Here is a 19,165-nt window from a genome sequence, read left to right as displayed (position 1 = left end):
AGTTAATGCAAGACACATTCCATGAAAAACTTTTAATGACTTCATAGCTATGATTAGCCTTCAATCCCACAGCCAAATTAAGGAAAAGTAAACATTGCCAATCACATGGAAATACAATTGGCATACCCACACTGCCCGACTGACCACCATCCACCCTGACACCAACTCGCCACCCTTCCATCCCACAAATCTACCAAATCCCCTATATCCCTTTAAATTTCCATCATTCACACATTCTCATAGACCAGGTATTCCGCACACACCCCAAATAAAAAACTCCCACCCATAGAAACACAGTAGAATTATTTAATGTCCAACTGGTCATATCTATCTGTGCTTTCAGATCCTTTAATGCCAAGCAGACCTCACAGTCTCGCTAATGTGTTCCCCATGTTGTTTCATAGTGCTTCCAGTTAGCTCACAGCACCACTATCCTTCACATTCATACCCTCAAACACCACAAGGCTACTATCCTCAGCAGCTGAAGTTAGGGAACTGAGTAGCCAGAAATGATACCAAATGGTAGCAAACATTGACATTGAAACAATTCAACAGTAAAATGCACTGCCATGTCCCTCTCCAGGTACACTGATTTACAGAGACTAACATGTCCACAATATGAAGAATTTATCGCAAGCTATTATAAACTTGCGAGTGACAGCTTAAGCTAACAGCAATGTAGCAAGTCTGAACGAGCGAGCTCTAAAGCAATCTCATACAATGTAGAATCCTGATGTACTGTATAAAGATATTAGTGCTGTAGGTCTAGAATGCCTCTGTTCTGGGAGATATAATCAATCAGCTACAATCTTCCTGTATGCTGTGTCATGCACCTCCGTTGTCTTCTGGCAATGCCGCAAACCAGATTTGCACTATAGCCAACTGTAATGGAAGATGTAAAGGATTGCTTTTCAACTCTGAAATGAACTCTGAAATCTTCTGTCTTTGACCGAAAGTAACTTTCCTTGTAAATACAAAAACAAGTTGGAAGATAAGAATTAATTCGCTATGCAAAGGGGAGGATGGTTCTTGTTTTCGGAGGTTCAGCTTGGCCACCTGGACTTGGAAAACATGTGACCACGTTCCCACAGTATGGCTTGTTTACCTAAACAGAGAAGCATTCTGTAATTTTCCTTAGCTCTGAACATGATCTCTAAGCCTAAAAAGGGGGGGGGGGGGCTTGTTACAGCAGAGTGGGAGCTCATCTGTAACGTACGTACTGCGCAGAGGATCTGTTCCTGGTCGAAGCTCCTGGCTTTCGCTGTAACGGGCCCCCCAGCTAATGATAAGAGCCTGGATGATGTAAGGACCAGTGATGGTATGTATAGTGTATTATTGCTTCTTTTCCTGGTCTAAGAACTCTTAGCATTGCTTAGATGTAGAGACCAGTGATGTAATGATTGTTTATATAGCTAATCATTGTATATACCTTAATCATTGTAGATTTTAGCACCTCTAATAAAGGTTTCATTTATCTAATATGAATCCAAAAGAATCCATGGTAATTATTGAGTAGTCTGTGTTAGTGAGACAGGCTGTAAATCCATAGCAGTACACCAACACAGACTCCGATGAATCAAATACCACTGTTTTACCTTCTTTAAGAAACCTGAGGAACACTGGATATTGAAGGGTAAAACGTAGTTGGTTTTCCACTAAAATTTTATATACAGAGTTGTAGGCCCTTCTTTTTTTCTGCAATTGTCATGGAATAATCCTGAAGCAGCAACTGCCATACTTCTTTTTTTTCTATCAGTATTGCCGCAATATGTAATCCTTATGTGCAAAGTTTAGAATCCTTGCAATCACAACTCTGAGCCTACCACCCTCCTTTGGGGCTCTCCCAAATCTATAAGCAAGCTCAATCCTAAGGGGGCCCAGGTGGTTACTCTGTAGTAATTCCATCGAAAGCCATTTCTCCAATGCTCCAATAAGTTCCTCATCTTTTAATGTCTCAGGCAAACCAACAATATTCCTTTTTGATCTATTTTCTAGATCATCCAATTTATTTTCACAGCTGGCAACCAGCTTTTGTAAGCAATTCAATTCATCCCTTGCATCTTTTGTAATATCCTCTGCTCCACTGACCCGAGTCTTCTGCTCCATTACTCTTCTATTAAAATCAGTAACTGATGGGTAAGATTTCCAAATTGTTCATTAATAAGGGCTAATTATGCATCAAGAGCTTCCACTACAATTTGTTTGAGAGATTAAAAAAAAAAAAAACCCATTCACTTCACCAGCCTCTGCATCACCGGTCGCCATCTTAGGATCCTTTGAAGTCGCAGGCATCACTTTTTCCTTTCACGTTTCCTGGTTGTTGAAGACTATCTTTTGTTGTTTTACTCAAAAATCTGTCCTTAAAACACGGTTGAGACAATTAGGTACTGCGTAAGGCAATGTATATGCTGATGCTAGCCACTTGGGATGATATTATATGGATGAGCTGGGAGCTGAGAGAAAACGCTGTTCCTCTGCTCATTGCATCACGTGACCCCCTACTTTGGTGTTTTAACTCAAGTCTCTACATAAAATATTTTCTTGATCTCATCCTACTACCTCTACACTTGATCCTCTGCTGTCAATACTGTTGAAGAATTCTTTATTCCCATCTATTATTAATACTAGCTTGTGTCAGGGTATACTTTATCAGTCCAATTCTGAAGAAAGGTGCTATTGATGTTTCTGTGCCCGCGAGTTATAGACCACTGTCCAATATTCCATTCATGGCTAAATTAAGGCTGTCTTCTTCCAGTTAATGTCTCTTTTCGAGCAGAATAATCTGTTCTATCCTCAACAACTGGGGTTCAGAATGTGCCATAGCTTGGTTTGGTTGTGTTGTATAGTGAACTTTGGATAGGAGCAGGAGTATTGCTCTTCTTTCTTTGGACTTAAGCTCAGCCTTTGATCTTATTGATCATGCACTGCTCCTTTCTCTTCTTCAGGCTTATGGTCTAGGCAGTATAGTCTTCCAGTGGTTTTCTTCTTTCTTGTCTATTATTAGGTGTATCATTAGTATTATGCTAACATTGTATTATATCTCTGGTATTTGAATTCCAGTACTGTTAAATGTGTATATTTTTGATACTGTTTCACAGTAGTTCTATTTTTGGGTTTCAATTTACTGTTTTCAAGTTTACCTCATTTATTGTATTTATGTTTATTCTTGGTTATTTTACTATTGCTATGCTGTTAAAATTGTAAATGTTATGTTAAACTGTACCTGCTGTACACCACCTTGAGTGAATCTCTTCATAAAGACAGTTAATAAATCCCAATAAATAAATATCCTTTAATTCATCAGTCAGCTCAGTATTCATTGACTTGCAGTGTTTCATAAGAGAGAAGGGATTTGATAAACCACCTTTCTGTGGTTACAAAGCGGTTTACATATTATATACAGGTACTTATTTTGTACCTTGGGCAGTGGAAGGTTAAGAGACTTGCCCAGAATCACAGAGAGCTGCAGTGGGAATTGAACCCCGTTCACCAGGCCCAAAGCCCACTGCACTAACCACTAGGCCACTCCACCAGTCAGTTCTTTCTCTGATGTTCAGTTTGTTAGTCCTCTTGCTGCTTTGATTCAGTCTAAAGGAGCAAGTACTTTTTTCTTGCTGATGGCATTGTTAGTTATTTCACAAATCCTGTTCATCCAGATTTAACATCACCGAATGATTCTTTATTCTGTCTCTGCTTGGCTTGAGGAGAATCATTTGAAGCTTAATCCATCAATGTTGTGTGCCAATGTAGGTTGCATATCAGGATTATATGCCTACTGGTTCACCTTTAAGTCAGGGTCAAGAAGTGGTTTTGGTTTCAACTCACTGGGTTTTATTTTCAATTTGCGCCTTACATTTGGATACCAGGTATCATCTGTATTGAGGGCTTGTTTATCAGTTCTTCAGACTATCAGGGCTACTAAACCATATTTGACTCAAAAGACGGTTTACTATAGTATTTTCTCTGCTGATTAGCTGTTTGGATTGTAATGCCGTATATAATGGCATGCCTTAGCTCTAGCTGCAACAGCATTAGCTTGTGCAAAATGTGGCTAAGTTGGTTACTGGTTTTGGGAGATTTGATCATTTTACCCCACTGTTTCAGAAGTATTGGCTGCCTGTTAAATATAGGGTTCTGCATAAGATACTTACTCTGGTACATTCAGCTTTTTTTTTAGGAGAATACCTAGTTATCTTTCTGGCATTTTGACTTTGTAAGTTCGTGTTGCACCTTTACGTTCTCAGGCATTGGATAATTTAGTGGTTCCTTCATTGGATGTGGCACAGCTGGATGTTACCAATGATGCTGTTTTTGTTTTTTTTTTTAATTTCGTTCCTGTGTTGTGGATAGATTACCTTCCTACCTTAAAAGCCAACATCTAGTCTTAAAAAAAACTTACTTTTTTTTCCCCTGGCCTTGTACATGTAGTGGAGGAGGGGTCTGGAGATTCTGGGGCAGAGATAGCAACACCTTTGATTTGTTATAATTATATTGTATATTTAATTGGTTTTATTGTAAACTCCTCTACTTTTGCATGGAACAGTATATATGGTGGACTGGAATGGAAGAGTAGCATAATTGTCAGAGCAGCTCCTTGTGATCTTGCGAATGTCACTTAACTTCTATTACCTCAGGTACAAATTCCAATTGTGAGCTCTCTAGAGACAACATTAATAACTCCCCCCCCCCCCCTAAATAAAATGTAAAGGTGCCCTTTTACTAAGCGGTGGTAAGCACTACCACAAGCTTCCTATGCACTAAAATACACTACCGTGGGTGTGATAAGGCGCCCAGCAGTAATTCAGGAATCTACACAAGCTTCCCCACTGCTATTGTATTTTTTAGGGCTGGGGTGTGTTTGGGGGGAGCACAGTAGGTATGCCCAGCACTAACTGGTTAGTGCAGCTACATTGCCGCATGCCAACCGATTAGCAGATGGTTAGCGTGTGAGCCCTTTCCGCCTACTAAATAGTTGTTGGCAAGGGCTCATGCACTAATTTGGAAATTAGCACCTGGCCATTAACAGAAAAAAATGGAAAGGCTACCATTTTACAGCCAAGCTAAAAGTGGCCTCAGGGTGCGATAATCAGAGTGTATGGTCCCTGTGAAGAAACAGTGTGTTTTTAAGTCTGTAAAATGTATTGCATTGAAAATGTTCTGAAGTGTATTTCTCCTATTTGGCCAGCAGGTGGTGTTTCCTTGCTGTAAAGCTCTTACAGAGGACTCTCTCTTTTAGTTGGCACACAGATAATAGGAAGTGCCTTGTAGTGATGTAACCAGTTTTTATTTGAAACTTGACTGTTCTGGGCTCTGATTGGCCTGGAGTTTTGAAATTACGCAGCAGATGCTGGCTATTGCTTCAGTTTCAGCCTGGGAGAAAGAGAGAGAGATCTCTTTTGCTGAAGTTCTGTGAACAGATATATGCCCTGATCTCCCCACATACTTTCTAGGAAGTATGCAAGTGTATAGTTAGTGTTATGATTGATCCTAATTTCAGTTACCTGTTATTGTTTGCCAATTGAACTATTTTGTTCCACTGTTCAATATGTTTTAAGAGAACAAAACGTAGTCATTTGTTCTGTTTGTCTGGACTCAAAGACTTCTGGGGGTGTGATGGGTCAGGGAGCGCTGTCTGGGAACCGTAGGACCACTGGGCTTGTGGCCCCAGTAAACTAGAAATCAATGGAGACAATTTGAGAGCAGTTGTGACCCTGTCGGTGGGAGGCAGATGCTAGGGATGAGCATGAGCAGCAGGTGCAGGTGGACCAGAGCTGTGCTGGGGTAGATCCTCTAAGTGGCCGCAGGGTAACCCCAGAAGGATGGCTAAGCATTTTGTGACAGTTCCTTTAGTGCAGCTTAGTAAAAGGGACCCAAAATATTTTAATAAAACATCTTATACAATTAGCAGCATATACACATCAATGTGAAAATAGCAGATATAACTAAAATTATTTTTAAAAAATCAGTTGAAAGCTATATGTGAATTTCCAGCAGCAATACTAATGCATTATTCACTGCCAAAAACATGTGGCACTTTAAGCAGATTTCTTATTCATATAAACAGAAATCAAAACATACAAAAGAAATAAGATGATACCTTTGTTTTATTAAACAATACATCTTTTGATTAGTGTTTGAAGGCAACCCTTGTTGACAAATTTCAGAATGTATGAGTGAAACACAAAGGCACAAAAGCATTCCACTGACAGTTTCACAGGAAGAGGGATGGGTAGGTTAGGTGAGAAACAGGGAGAGCTGGGTGGATGAGAGTCAGGGAGGGATGGATGGTTGATACCAGGGTGACAAAGCAATAGAATTTTATAATTTTATGGTTTATAATGGGCTAGGAAACTCAGATCTCTGTTGAGTCCTCGCTGGTGGGTGCTAAATATTTTATCATTTTTGACTTCAAAGATCTTACATTCCTGGATTATCTTAAAATTTCCTTTTAGTATTCTTACCATAAGATCATTGATGCAGTGTTCTGGTTTTGTGACGTGCTGTCCCACAGAGGTGGCATCCTGGTTGGCATTAGAATGTTTAATATTATATATATGCAAATTCAGCCATTGTCTTTAATCTGGCTTGTCTCTCCAATATAGTACCCTTCTTCACACTTTTTGCATTGAATGATATATACCACATTTGAGGATGAGCATGTAAATGATCCCTTTAGTACATATATACATAAGTACATAAGTATTATGTTGAATGTTTTTCTCATGTGAGTGATTGTAGGATCCTGTGAGATGTGTTGGCACAGTTTGCAGCTAGGTATATTGCAGGGACATGTGTCTTTATATTTCACTTATATATTCTGAGAGAATACCTAAATAAGCGAAGAGAAGCTGGAAAAGCTATCAGGAAAGTGAAGCGGCAAATGGAGGAAAAGATAGCTAATAAGGTAAAATTGGGAGATAAGACCTTTTTCAGATATGTGACAAGAGGAAGTGCCATAATAGCATTGTGAGGCTCAAAGCTGAGGGAGAGAAATATGTGGAAGATGATAAGGATAAAGCTGAACTGTTTAACGAGTATTTTAGCTCTGTGTTCACGAATGAAAAACTGGGGGTAGGGCTGCAGAAAACAAAGGCTAAAGGGGATGGACGTATGGTAGAACAAGACCCGTTTACGGAGGACTGTGTTCGTGAGGAGCTTGCCAAACTAAAAATAGACAGAGCGATGGGGCCTGATGGGATACACCCGAGGGTGCTTAAGGAACTCGGAGAAGTTCTGTCGGCTCCGCTGACTGATCTCTCCAATGCTTCCTTAGAAACTGGAGTGGTCCCGGTGGACTGGAGAAGGGTGGATGTGGTTCCTTTGCACAAGAGTGGAAGTATGGAAGAGGTAGGGAATTACAGATCTGTCAGTCTGACCTTGGTGGTAAGTAAGCTAACAAAAACGCTTCTAAAGTTGAACTACATGGAATGCGGGACTCAAGGCAGAATGGCTTCACTAGTAGCAGGTCGTGTCAGATGAATCTGACTGTCTTCTTCGACTGGGTGACCAAACAGTTGGATGTGGGAGGGGTGCCTGATGTGGTATACTTGGATTTCAGCAAAGCCTTTGACACGGTTCCGCACAGACGACTGATAAATAAATTGAGTGCCCTCAGTGTGGGACCTAGAGTAACTGATTGGGTAAAAAATTTGTTGAATGGTAGGAGACAGAGGGTGGTGGTAAATGGAGCTTGCTCTGAAGAAAAGGAGGTCATCAGTGGAGTACCGCAGGGATCGGTCCTAGGGCCGGCTCTTTTTAACGTCTTTGTGAGCGATATTGCAGAAGGGCTGTCTGGTAAGGTTTGTCTCTTTGTGGATGATACTAAATTCTGCAACAGGGTGGACACCCTGGAGGGTGTGAATGACATGAGGGGGGACCTTGCAAAGCTAGAAGAATGGACTGATATTTGGCAACTAAGGTTTAATCTGATGACCTTAAAGCTTTCAAACAGGTAGAAAAAGTGACGGCCAAAGCCAGGATGCTTGGGTGCATAAAGAGAGGCATGACCAGCAGGAAAAAGGAGGCGATAGTGCCGTTGTATAAGTCTCTGGTGAGGCCTCATTTGGAGTACCTGCATGCAGTTCTGGAGACCGCACCTACGGAAAGATATAAACAGGATGGAGTCGGTCTAGAGGGCGGCTACGAAATTAGTAAGCGGTCTTGAATGCAAAAAGTATAGGGACAGGCTTATGAACCTCAACATGTATACGCTGGGAGAGAGGAGACATGATAGAAACATTTAAATATCTCAAGGGCATTTATGTACAGGAAGAGAGCCTTTTTCAAATGAAGGAGAGCTTTGGAATGAGGGGGCATATGACAAAGTTGAGAGGGAATAAGCTTAGGAGGAACCTGAGGAAGTATTATTTCACAGAAAGGGTGATGGAGGCGTGAATGGCCTCCCAGTGGAGGTGGTGGAGTCGAGGACTATTCCAGAGTTTAAAAAGGCATGGGATAAGCATGTAGGATCGCTTAGGAACAGGAAGAATTAGGGGTTACAGAGAATGGGCAGACTGAATGGGTCATATGGCCTTTATCTGCCGCCATGTTTCTATGTTTCTGATATTTGTCAACATTTGCTTATTTCTACTGAAGAAGGGGGGGGGGGGGGGGGTTACCTTCAAAAACTAATCAAAAGATGTATTAAGTTAGTCCAATAAAAATGGTATCATCTTATTTTCTTTTCTATATTTTGATTTATTTCTATTACCTTATTCATTTTGAAATTCTTTAATTTGATTCTATATTTTTACTATTTTGTAACATGTGCTGAATACAGTTTTCCATAGAAAGGCATAAATCAAAGTAAAATGAAAAATGAAATTGAGACATCTGTCGCTACTGTAGGTAGGCAAATGATGCTCAGGATAGACATCAGAAGCAGCAACCCACAGGGCAACAAGAGCACCAGGCATGCCATAAAGTGAAGAGGACAAACAGCAACTTCTGAGTATAAACAAGAGGGGGGGGAAACCCTTCGTTCCTCCCAAAGCAGCTTCTGTACTTCATCTGTATAAGCTATAGTGTCATGACCTATAACATGCCATGTTTTATCAGCTCACTTCAATAGCTATTCTGACAGATTCTATATAGCTTACACCAGGAGTGGGCAAATGTTTTGGCCCAAGAGCCACACACAGCCATAACTAGGTAGGGTGGTCTGGAGGGGGAGGGAGAGAGAGTATAATTCTTTTTGATGTTGTTGTTTTACACATCTTTTCCTCTGGCTTTAATTTTTGGTGTAGTTTCAAACACAGAACAGCTGTGGAATTACATAGCATGGCAAAGGGGCAAGTACTGTCATCAAGGGTGCTACCATAAAATTATGAGTGTCTCATCTTAATTAACCATATAAAAAATAAATGTAATTAACAAATACGTGAGCAGGATCCCCAGTCCTCATTACCTCCACACTGACTAATGCTAATGCCAGAGCCATCACCAGTATTAGAAAACCAGGAGCACATAAGCGCTCCCCACAGTCAGTCTGTCAATGATATTATTAAAAGTCCAAATGTTCACCTTTAATGGTGTACCAGTATTGGTGCATTACTTAAAGTCAAAATTTTGGTTTTTTATTGATGTCAGAAGATTGACCATGAAGTTGATATCAGCGGAAAAAAACAAAAAATGGCGGAAGATAAACCAAAACAGACCAAAAAAACAAGGGAGTAAGAGCGCCAAAAAAGTTTAATGGGTCCCATTAAACTTTTCTGGCACTCTTACTCCCTTGTTTTTTGGTTTTTTTGGTCTGTTTTGGTTTAACTTCCGCCATTTTTTGTGTTTTGTTCTGATTTCACGGGAGATTTGGACTTCTCTTTCGTGTGCTCGTTGATATCAGCGGGCCAGAGGAAATTATAAAACTTCAATGCAGAATGAGACTAAAAAGCACCAACAGGCCATGTTTGGTTAGTAGGTAGTAATTTGCCCAATCAGATCTGTAATTTGGATTCAACCCTGGAGAAAGTAATAAAGTTAGCCATTCTTCCTTTCATGCCAGAATGGACGATATAATGGCAACTCATAAGTAGGGTCACAGCAAGGTTGCACAGGGCACAACAGAGACAGGGGTGCCAAGTGTACCCTTTCCGTTGCCTCTGCATTCGCCCTTGCTTGGCTGATTTTGTGCCCCGATTTGTTTGTTAAGCTACTACACAAATAGCATCTCTCTCCCTTGTGTGTACTGCAATTTGGCTCTAAGCGTGAACCACGTGGTGAAGTACAGGAAATTCTGGATAATCTTGCAGTTTCAAGTCCTGTGAGATTTCCAGAACCTCCTGAACTGCACTGTATGGCTAAAGTTTAGAGTCAAATCACAGTAAACACAAGGAAGTGCTGCAGACAAGGGAAAGAAAAAGGGAAAAGGGAGGGGAGAAACACTGGGTGAAGGCTGGGGAGGAAGTAGGAGAGAGAAGGTGAGATAGGAGGGGACTCAAGCCACAGTGATATGTAAAAGAGGCAATAGCCTCTTTGCTTCACCTATCAAGGGGGTGAAGTCACACAGTTGGCATCCTCCTTTGGGAAGACAGTCTGCTGGTTTCTACTAGTGATTTGCAGAGGAACCTTAAAGGACTGAATTACTAATGTTTCTTCACCTAAAGACACAGAATAGAGAAAGAGCCTTAATAAATCAGTTTCTGATAGCTACTACTGATCTGGGAGGGGATCCCACCTTTGCAAAATTCACTGGGGATCTAGCAAAGTTTGATAAAAGATGAGCTGCTATGTTTGGCTATATTGCTCCTATTCTTTCATCTCTGTATTGGTTACCTGTTGAGAAGCACTGTTCTTTTACATTGCTGGTTTTGGCTTTCTAAGTTTTCCACCTTACAGCACCAAAATATTTCTTGAAGAAACTGTTTATATACTTAGCAGTTCTTTATGAGAAACTATTGGGCTCATTTTCAAAAAAGAAGGACACCCATCTTTCGACATAAATCAGAAGATGGACGTCCTTCTCCCAGGGTTGTCCAAATCGGTATAATCGAAAGCCGATTTTGGACGTCCCCAACTGCACTCCGTCGCAGGGATGGCCAAAGTTCAATGTGCAAATACATGCATGTACTCTCTGTACATGTATTTGATAAACTACCCCTGTACATCCCATTTCTTCCCAGCATGATAAAATTGCCCCGTTTATATGCATAGCTTGTAGATAATAAAAACAGAAAATGATGGCCAATAAAGGCTATTCTGGCCTGCCTATCTTCAACTGTTACCAAGTTTTGTGATCCCATTCTCTCTTTCATACATCCTCTGTGCTTGTACTATGTTTTAATTCAGATATTGTCCTCATCTCCACCACTTCCATAGGGAAGTTGTTCCTGCACCTACAACCTTTTTTGTAAAGAAATAAGTCCTTAGATTATTCCTGTGTCTATCCCCTTTCACTATGGCAATATTTTACTGTCTCTATCTTATCACTTCTCTCCTGCTTTTAAATCTGTCCTCATATGCTTTATGATGAAGATCACTAATCATTTTAGTAACCTTTTGAAGATGTGGTCTCCAGAAATGGACACTATATCCAATGAGGTCTCACCAAAGATCTATGCAGACATACTGCCATCTCTTTTGTCCAGTTGGCCATTCCTCTTCCTTTGCACCAAACATTTCTTCTGGATTATCTTTCTGGCTTTTGTTGTCTTTTCTGTTTGGTCACCCTAAGTTATGAAACAATCCCACCCCCCCACCCCCTTTTGAGCACAGACATACTTCAATCCCTATACAGTATGACTTCCTTGGGTTTTGTTTTGTTTTTTGCAGCCCAAATCATGGCCTGCATTTTCAGGATTATAGTTTAGCTACCATATTCCAGCCTATCCATTCTCATATACACCTTCCTGAGTGTATCTTGTTGCTGATTTTAATATCAAGGTCAAACCTTCAACAGCCCTTCCACAGTATCACGTACAAAACTATTGGAGAATTAGACTAATTTCAAACCTTGTGCTATACCACTAATAATGTCCCTGTCCTCAGAATGCCATTTACCACTGTCCTTTGTTGCCCTAACTCTACCAGTTTGAATCCATCAGTCACTTTAGGACCCAAAGGTATTCAAGTTTATAAGTCACCTATGCAGAACAATGTCAAAAAATTAATCTTAATATAAGAAACAAACAAGAGTCTAACTGAAATCTAAGTACACCACCACTTCAGGATATCCAGAAAATTAAAAGCACATTTTAAGTTTGTTGTTTGATAAACCATTCATCAAATACAATACATAACAAGTTTACAGTACTGAACACATGGTCCTATAACCAAATGGAAAAGTTATCCATTTACATTAGAACTGCTACTGATGTGTCCTACTTAAATAGACAAATTAATTGGATAGTAGCTTTTTATGCTGCTACCTGGCTGAGTTTAAGCCATGATCTCGAACACCTCCGCTGCTGCATCCTTGTGCAAGTATTACCTTTGGCTGACATTAACACATGACACATCTAGACAAGTTATACACTAGACAACTCCAACGGTTTAACAAAAGATCTACATGGTTAATTAAATAAACTCTTTTATAAACATCAGTCTTTCTGTGCTGTAAATTTACATAGTTTACCAGATATTTTTGTGAGATCTGGAGTTCAAAAGTGCACTCATTGTTTATTTTATAACAATCCTACTATTTAAAGACTTAAAATAGAAGTCACTTATTAGTTTAACATAGATGACACATATCATGCATGATGGCATACACACATAAATTCAATATTTCATTTAAAAAAGCAATGTAAGACTGTTCTTGCAGCTGTCTGAGTGGTGCCATGTCAGAGCTTGCTCGACCAATGTTTTAGCCATCTAACTGTGGCTTTCTTCAGGGTGATGCTATATAATAGGTCTGTGTCAGTGTTTATTTAATAGTTTTCATTTCAGATTGGTAGATGTGTTTCTAATCAAAATTAAACTCTTGGTCCTCAGTGCTGATATTTTGGGTGCTAAATTTATTTTGTATGAGTGTTGCCAAGCTTTGTTTGTCTCCACTGAAACTGTGGAGGGTGTCTTATTTCTACTGGTTCTTTATCTATCTGGGTTACCAACGGTCTTCCTTTTCCAGGATCTTTGTGTTGTCAAATCTGACAGTGCAGCCAGTTTCCATTGCATGGAGTGCTCTGTCTGTGCTGTTATGTTTATGACGGAGTAGTCATAAGACACAGAGACTGACCCATCCTTATAGCCCCCCTATTCTCCTCTCAGGGACATCTATAACCTTTACACCCTCTATGAAGATTTTACATACCATCATACATGATAACATGAGCTTTCAGCCCCAAATCTCCACCATCAAGAATTGTTTCCACAAAGCAAATATATTCTTTATAACACTTCTCTGATACACCTGTCCTTCAGATACTTATTGCACATGTCATAACACGTCTAGACTACTGTAATTCTCTATTATGTCGCACCCGAGTCTAAGCGATCAGTCATCTCCAAATCATATAAAATGTGATCATATAACACCCCACCATCACCACTACGAGAGGAACAATGGTTGCCAGTATCCCACAGGATTTCTTTTAAACTACTCTCATTGGTGCATACAATTCTGCTATTCCCTTATACTGCCCTTGCCTGCTGATACCCGACTCCTCATCTAGAAGGCTTCACTCATCCCATAACAGTCTAGTGATTCTATCATTTTGTACTATTTGTTTTAAGTTCATCCATGCCAGAATATTTATAATGACAAGCCCTACTCTTTGGAATGCTTTCCCTTCCACCCTACGCTTAAAAGAGTTCAATGCCAGATTTAAATCTGGCCTTAAAAATCTTTTTTGTTCAATGCTGCATATAATTCTTAACATTGCTGTTTTCATGACCACTCAATGGTCAGTCTTCGGCAATGCTACTTTAGATGCACTATTTCCTGACTCTCCCTTTCCTATACTTTGCTGCAATTCTTTTGTCTCTATGGGCAGTCTATCAAGTGCTATTAAACTTGAAACTTGATTGTGTCTTGTGTTCTTGAAGCCTCTCTTCTATGGTAGAATCACAAGCTTCTGTTCTGTTGTTGGGATGCTGTCCTGTGACTCCATGACGTTGTTCTCGGGTTCTTGGGTTTCCATTAGTTACAAGACCTGGGTGACAGCATTTCTGCTGTAACCACTGGCCAGGAACATGTCCCAGAGGGTGTTATTTTCCTCCTGCAGGCTGTCTTGGTTGCATACCTTTATTGTTTTGGTCACCAGTGTTTACAAGATGCAGGGGTAGACTGACCATATAGGCACCGGGGAAGTGCCCGAAAGCCCAAAGGCTCTGAGAGGCCCAGTGCCTCTCTCCCCCCTTTCTGCATACTACAGCCCTTACCCGAAGCCTCAGTGGGCCTTCCCCAGGCCTACTTTGAAGGGCCCTGGAGACTCAGCAACCATTAAGAAGTGGTAGTGCCAGGTAGAGCAGTGGAAGGGCAGGAAAGAGTAGGGGTTCTTTCCTGTCCCTGAAGAAGGAACTAGACCACCAGGGACCTTCAAGGTAGGCACAGGGGGCTGAAGTGCAGGGGAAATACTTAAGAAGCAGTAGCACCAGGTAGAGCAGCGGACCAGAAAGAGTAGGGGTTATTTCCTGTCCCTGAAGAGGGCACTAGACCACCAGGGCTCTTCAAGGTAGGCCCAGGGGGCTGAAGTGTGCAGGGGGAATGCTGGAAACAAAGGTAGGGGCGGGGTGGGGGGATCCAATGATCCTCTCTGCCTGGGGGACCAGATTACTGTCAGTCCACCCATGACAAAATGCCTCTGTTCATGACTAGGTGGTGGTGTGAAGCAGTGGGTGTTAATAGATTTCCTGTACATGGTGTGTCCAAAGCTACCATAATATCTATGAAAGGAAGGCAGATGAATTATGTTTCAATGGCTGTTTAGGAGGGTCAGAACACCCATGATTTTTGTCACCATTAGGCCAAATGATACAAGTATCATCTACATCAGTGTTTCAAAAGTCCAGTCCTGGAGCACCCCTTGCTAGTCAGGTTTTCAGGACCTCCACAATGAATATGCATAAACTTGATTTGTATGCACTGCCTCCATTATATGCAAATCTCTGTCATGCATATTCATTGTGGAGATCCTGAAAACATGACTAGCAAGGGGTACTCCAGGATCGGACTTAGAAAATACTGATCTACATAGCAGACCCAAAGTTTGGGATTAAAGTCTAGCACTATTCAGTAAAGCCAATTCAATTGATTATATAAATATGTTGACCACTACTGGAGACAGGAGGGGGACCCATCATTGTGCTTTTTGACTGTGCATAACATTGTTCCTGGTACTGGAAGAATGTTGTGTTTAGGCAAAATTCTGTTAGGGTAGCCCACTCTGTCAGGAGATTGCGTGTCTACAATTTCCAGTGTATGACACTGATTTCTGAAGAAAGCCACAGCAAGATGGCTGAAACAGTAGTCAAACAAACACAGAGACAGCACTACCAAGACAGCTGCAAGAACCAATGCAGCAGCCACAGGAGCCTAAGAGAGCAATGCAAGATGATACCAGATACCAAAATATCTGAGAATTAGAGTTTGCTGGCTTTCATTTCTAGGTCTTTACTTTATATCCAATATTGGATTTGTTGTACTTCTTAATTGTTTTGATGAAAAAAAAACTGAGCATTTTCTATTATAGCCATCTACTTCCTAGAGTCCATTCTTCAGTTGTTCATGCTGGACTAATACATTACATGTATTCAGAATAATGCATGCATTGCCTTTGATAAGCACTGGCACAGCTGCACCTTGATTTACAGTAGCAATGAAAATGTATAAGGACCTTACAGAAAATTTAATACATTGGTTTCCTCAGAAATGAAATATAGGATAAAGGGGATCTTAATGATTTTACTTGTTTTTATTATCAACTGGATATGCCAAAAGTTGACACTTCTTGTTTTAATACAATTACTTTAAATGTAGCTTTCATAGGCTTCAGATAAAGAACTCAGACATAATTACCTTTAAAATACCTACCTGTTGATAAACTACTTTGTAAATATGAGACATTTTTCTATCAGCACATGTCGCCTTTGAAATCACAGAAAGTAGTAAACCAAAATCAAAATCAGATTTTTGATATTTACAATGTAGTCTGATCAATCCCCTTCATAAGATGAAAAAACTACAACACAAAGTAGCTTCAGCTTAGTAACTGCTTAGATACTAAGCTGAAGTTTAGTTTTCTGTAATCATAATACACCAATAGAAAATACATTATTCATGCCCATCCTCTACCCTCCAAAAAACCTTAAGAATTCATTTTAAACACAAGATTTATGTGCTAATTAAAAAAATAAGATATAGAACCTACAACATTAGTTGTTTTAGTTTATTTTTCGGTCGTCCAATAGGTTTTGCATATCTTCGTTTTATTTGTGCAGCTTTCTCATGAAGAAGTTGTCTTCCCTTTTTCTTGGGTCTGCAGACCTGACAAATCCACATTCCTACATTATTACAAAAAGCTCATTAATTATTTTCTTTTTAAATATTCACACAATAATTTTATATTGGAATTTACAATTACAATTATTGCATGTATAATTCTAAACTAAACTAAAAATCAGGAATCACTGCTTCTGCAATATATTTATCATGTCACACTTTTGTTTAGCTAAAATTGGTGAAAAAAGTTTAAGAAAATATTATGGTGAAAATAGCAAGTTTAGGTCACATACAGTAATTAACAGAAGTGAAACCTTTTAAAAAGAAAGGAATGATGATGTAAAAAGCATAGTTATAAATCCCACTTAAGGACCATAACACATGGAAAATGGAACACAGAATCACTACAGTATGTTTTCATGTTTTAGTATTCTAAATTTCCTAATTTCTGCCTCACTATTAATGGAGGAGTTAGTTTTGTAATCAGCTTAACTCTTATTTGATACAAAATTATGTTCTTCACTTTACCCAATCAGGCTTCCAAACATGGCACAGTACAGAAAGTTATTGTGTCTATTTATGATACAGTTCGATGTGTAATATGTCAAAATGGTAAGGGTTTAATTCTACAGTTTGACTTATTGTCAGCTTTTGATTTGGTGGATTATGACATTTTGCTTTCCGAACTTAATCATATAGGTATTGATGGTAATATACTGAAGTGGTTTTGATGATTTTTGGTTTCTAGGTCATATAAAGTAAAACACAATGGAAAGTTATTGGATAGTTGGAGAAATCCTTGCGGTATTCTACAGGGATCTCCTTTGTCACCTACATTACTTAACATCTTCTTACATTCTTTGGGTTTGGAAATTATTAGAGAGGGTTACACCACTTACATTTATGCTGATATTAGTGTTAATTCCAATTTATTCATCTGTAAATTCAGTATCTTCAGTTGTTCAAAGATATTTAGTACTGATTAGGTCCTAGATGACATGCTATCAACTCAAGTAAAGTAACAATAAGACTACATTTTTACTTTTTGATAATAATCCTGATTCTTTATTGGACCATATAATGGTGGCCTAAACTAGATACTCACTCTCTTCTGTAATAATGATATAGGGGTTTATGTTGATCGGAACCTATCCTTTGATTGGCAACAATGCTCTAAGAGTCTTTCTTTCTTTTGAGGAATTTAAGACATATAAGAAAGTATTTTGAATTTGAGCAGTTCAGATTACTCATATAGGCATTGCTTCTGTCTAAGTTGGACTATTGTAATCTTGTTTATTTGAGTGCACCGTGACAAGTTATTCGGTGATTGCAAACAATCCAGAACACTACAGTCCATCTGATTTTTTTTTTTAATACAGAAGCAGGAGAAAATCTCTTCATATTTTGTTAAACTACATTGGTTGCCTATAGAGGCGAGGATTATGTTCAAATTCTTTTGTTTTCTATACAAGATCTTGAATGGGGAATTCACAATTTATATAGGTGATCATATGGAATGTATTTCCAATAATAGAGATAGAGGATTTTCTCACAATTCATTATTTGCCCTTCCATTTCTATACTTCCCAAGAGACTGTCTTGTTTTTTGTTTTTTTTTTAATTATTGTAAACCGCTAATAACCTGAAGATATCAGCTGGGAGAAAAATGTTAAAACTTATCTGTTTAGGGAGTATATTAAGATTAGTTCTTGAATAAAGATTCTCTGCTCATTTCTATACTTCCCAAGAGACTGTCTTGTTTTTGTTTTTTTGTTTTTTTTAAATTATTGTAAACCGCTAATAACCTGAAGATATCAGCGGTATAGAAGTGTAATGTAATGTAACTTTATTGCTTTTAATTGCAAGGGATTATTTAGAAAGGATAACAAGAAAGTGTTTATACTGGACTAACTATACTTCCCTAGATAACCTGGTACTAATGTACATCCACTTGTATATTGCTTAGATGCATACCTATATTAACAGATTCTATATCTTACCTTTCGGCATTCTGTAAAGTGGTGGGTCACAGCATTCCATATGAAACCCTCGGTCGCATGAATCACAAAAAAGCATATTATCCTAAAATGCAATCAAATTTAAATCTTAATTGAATGCATTTTTCCAAAAGACAATGAGGTACAAAAAACACTGAACACGAGATACAATTTTAAGGTCAATGGAACATTCTTATTATCAATTTTTTTTTGTGAAATGCCATCCCTGTTTAGGCCCTTTCTTCCCATAAATTACATACGCTGTTCTTCCTTTGCAGAGTTCCTTATGCTAAGGAATGCTTTCCTAGCCGTTTCCAATCATTGTGGGGGCCCTTTTACTAAGCTGCGTAGGCGCGTATGCACATTCTAAACACATCAATTTGGAGTTACCGCTCGGCTACTGTGTGGCCCAGGCAGTAATTTTGTTTCTTACTCGTGTCAACTATGTGCGCCAGAAAATAATTTTAATTTTTCTGCATGCAGTGGAAACCGGGCAGTAATTGTCATTCTACGCAAATAGATGATTACCCAAAGGATACTATGTGAGACCTTACCTCTAAGTTAATGGGTGGCAGTAAGGTCTCAGACCCAAAATGGAAGGGTGACAATTTTAATTACTACTACTACTACTTATTTCTATAGCACTACTAGATGTATGCAGCGCTGTACACTTGAACATGAAGAGACAGTCCCTGCTCAACAAAGCTTACAATCTAATTAGGACAAACAGGACAAATAAGAGATAAGGAAATATTAAAGTGAGGATGATAAAATAAGGGTTCTGAACAAGTGA

General features: G+C 39.2%; 1 protein-coding gene across 5 annotated transcripts in view; it reads right to left on the bottom strand.

Moving 5' to 3' along the window:
- The window catches only part of KAT6B (lysine acetyltransferase 6B), a 364,617-nt gene that overhangs the window by 197,138 nt on the left and 148,314 nt on the right, over positions 1-19,165 (bottom strand). For all 5 annotated transcript variants that reach the window (XM_030203217.1, XM_030203216.1, XM_030203215.1 and 2 more), the window contains 2 exons: positions 18,376-18,457; positions 16,305-16,437 (listed from right to left, as the gene is read on the bottom strand). In XM_030203217.1, the coding sequence (XP_030059077.1) occupies positions 16,305-16,437; positions 18,376-18,457 (215 nt within the window). The remainder of the gene's footprint in view (positions 1-16,304; positions 16,438-18,375; positions 18,458-19,165) is intronic.

The sequence above is a fragment of the Microcaecilia unicolor genome, chromosome 5, assembly GCF_901765095.1.
Source record: "Microcaecilia unicolor chromosome 5, aMicUni1.1, whole genome shotgun sequence".
Lineage (NCBI taxonomy): Eukaryota > Metazoa > Chordata > Amphibia > Gymnophiona > Siphonopidae > Microcaecilia > Microcaecilia unicolor.
The sequence above is the reverse complement of the archived record's forward strand: the minus strand, read 5'-3'. Positions and strand labels throughout refer to the sequence as shown.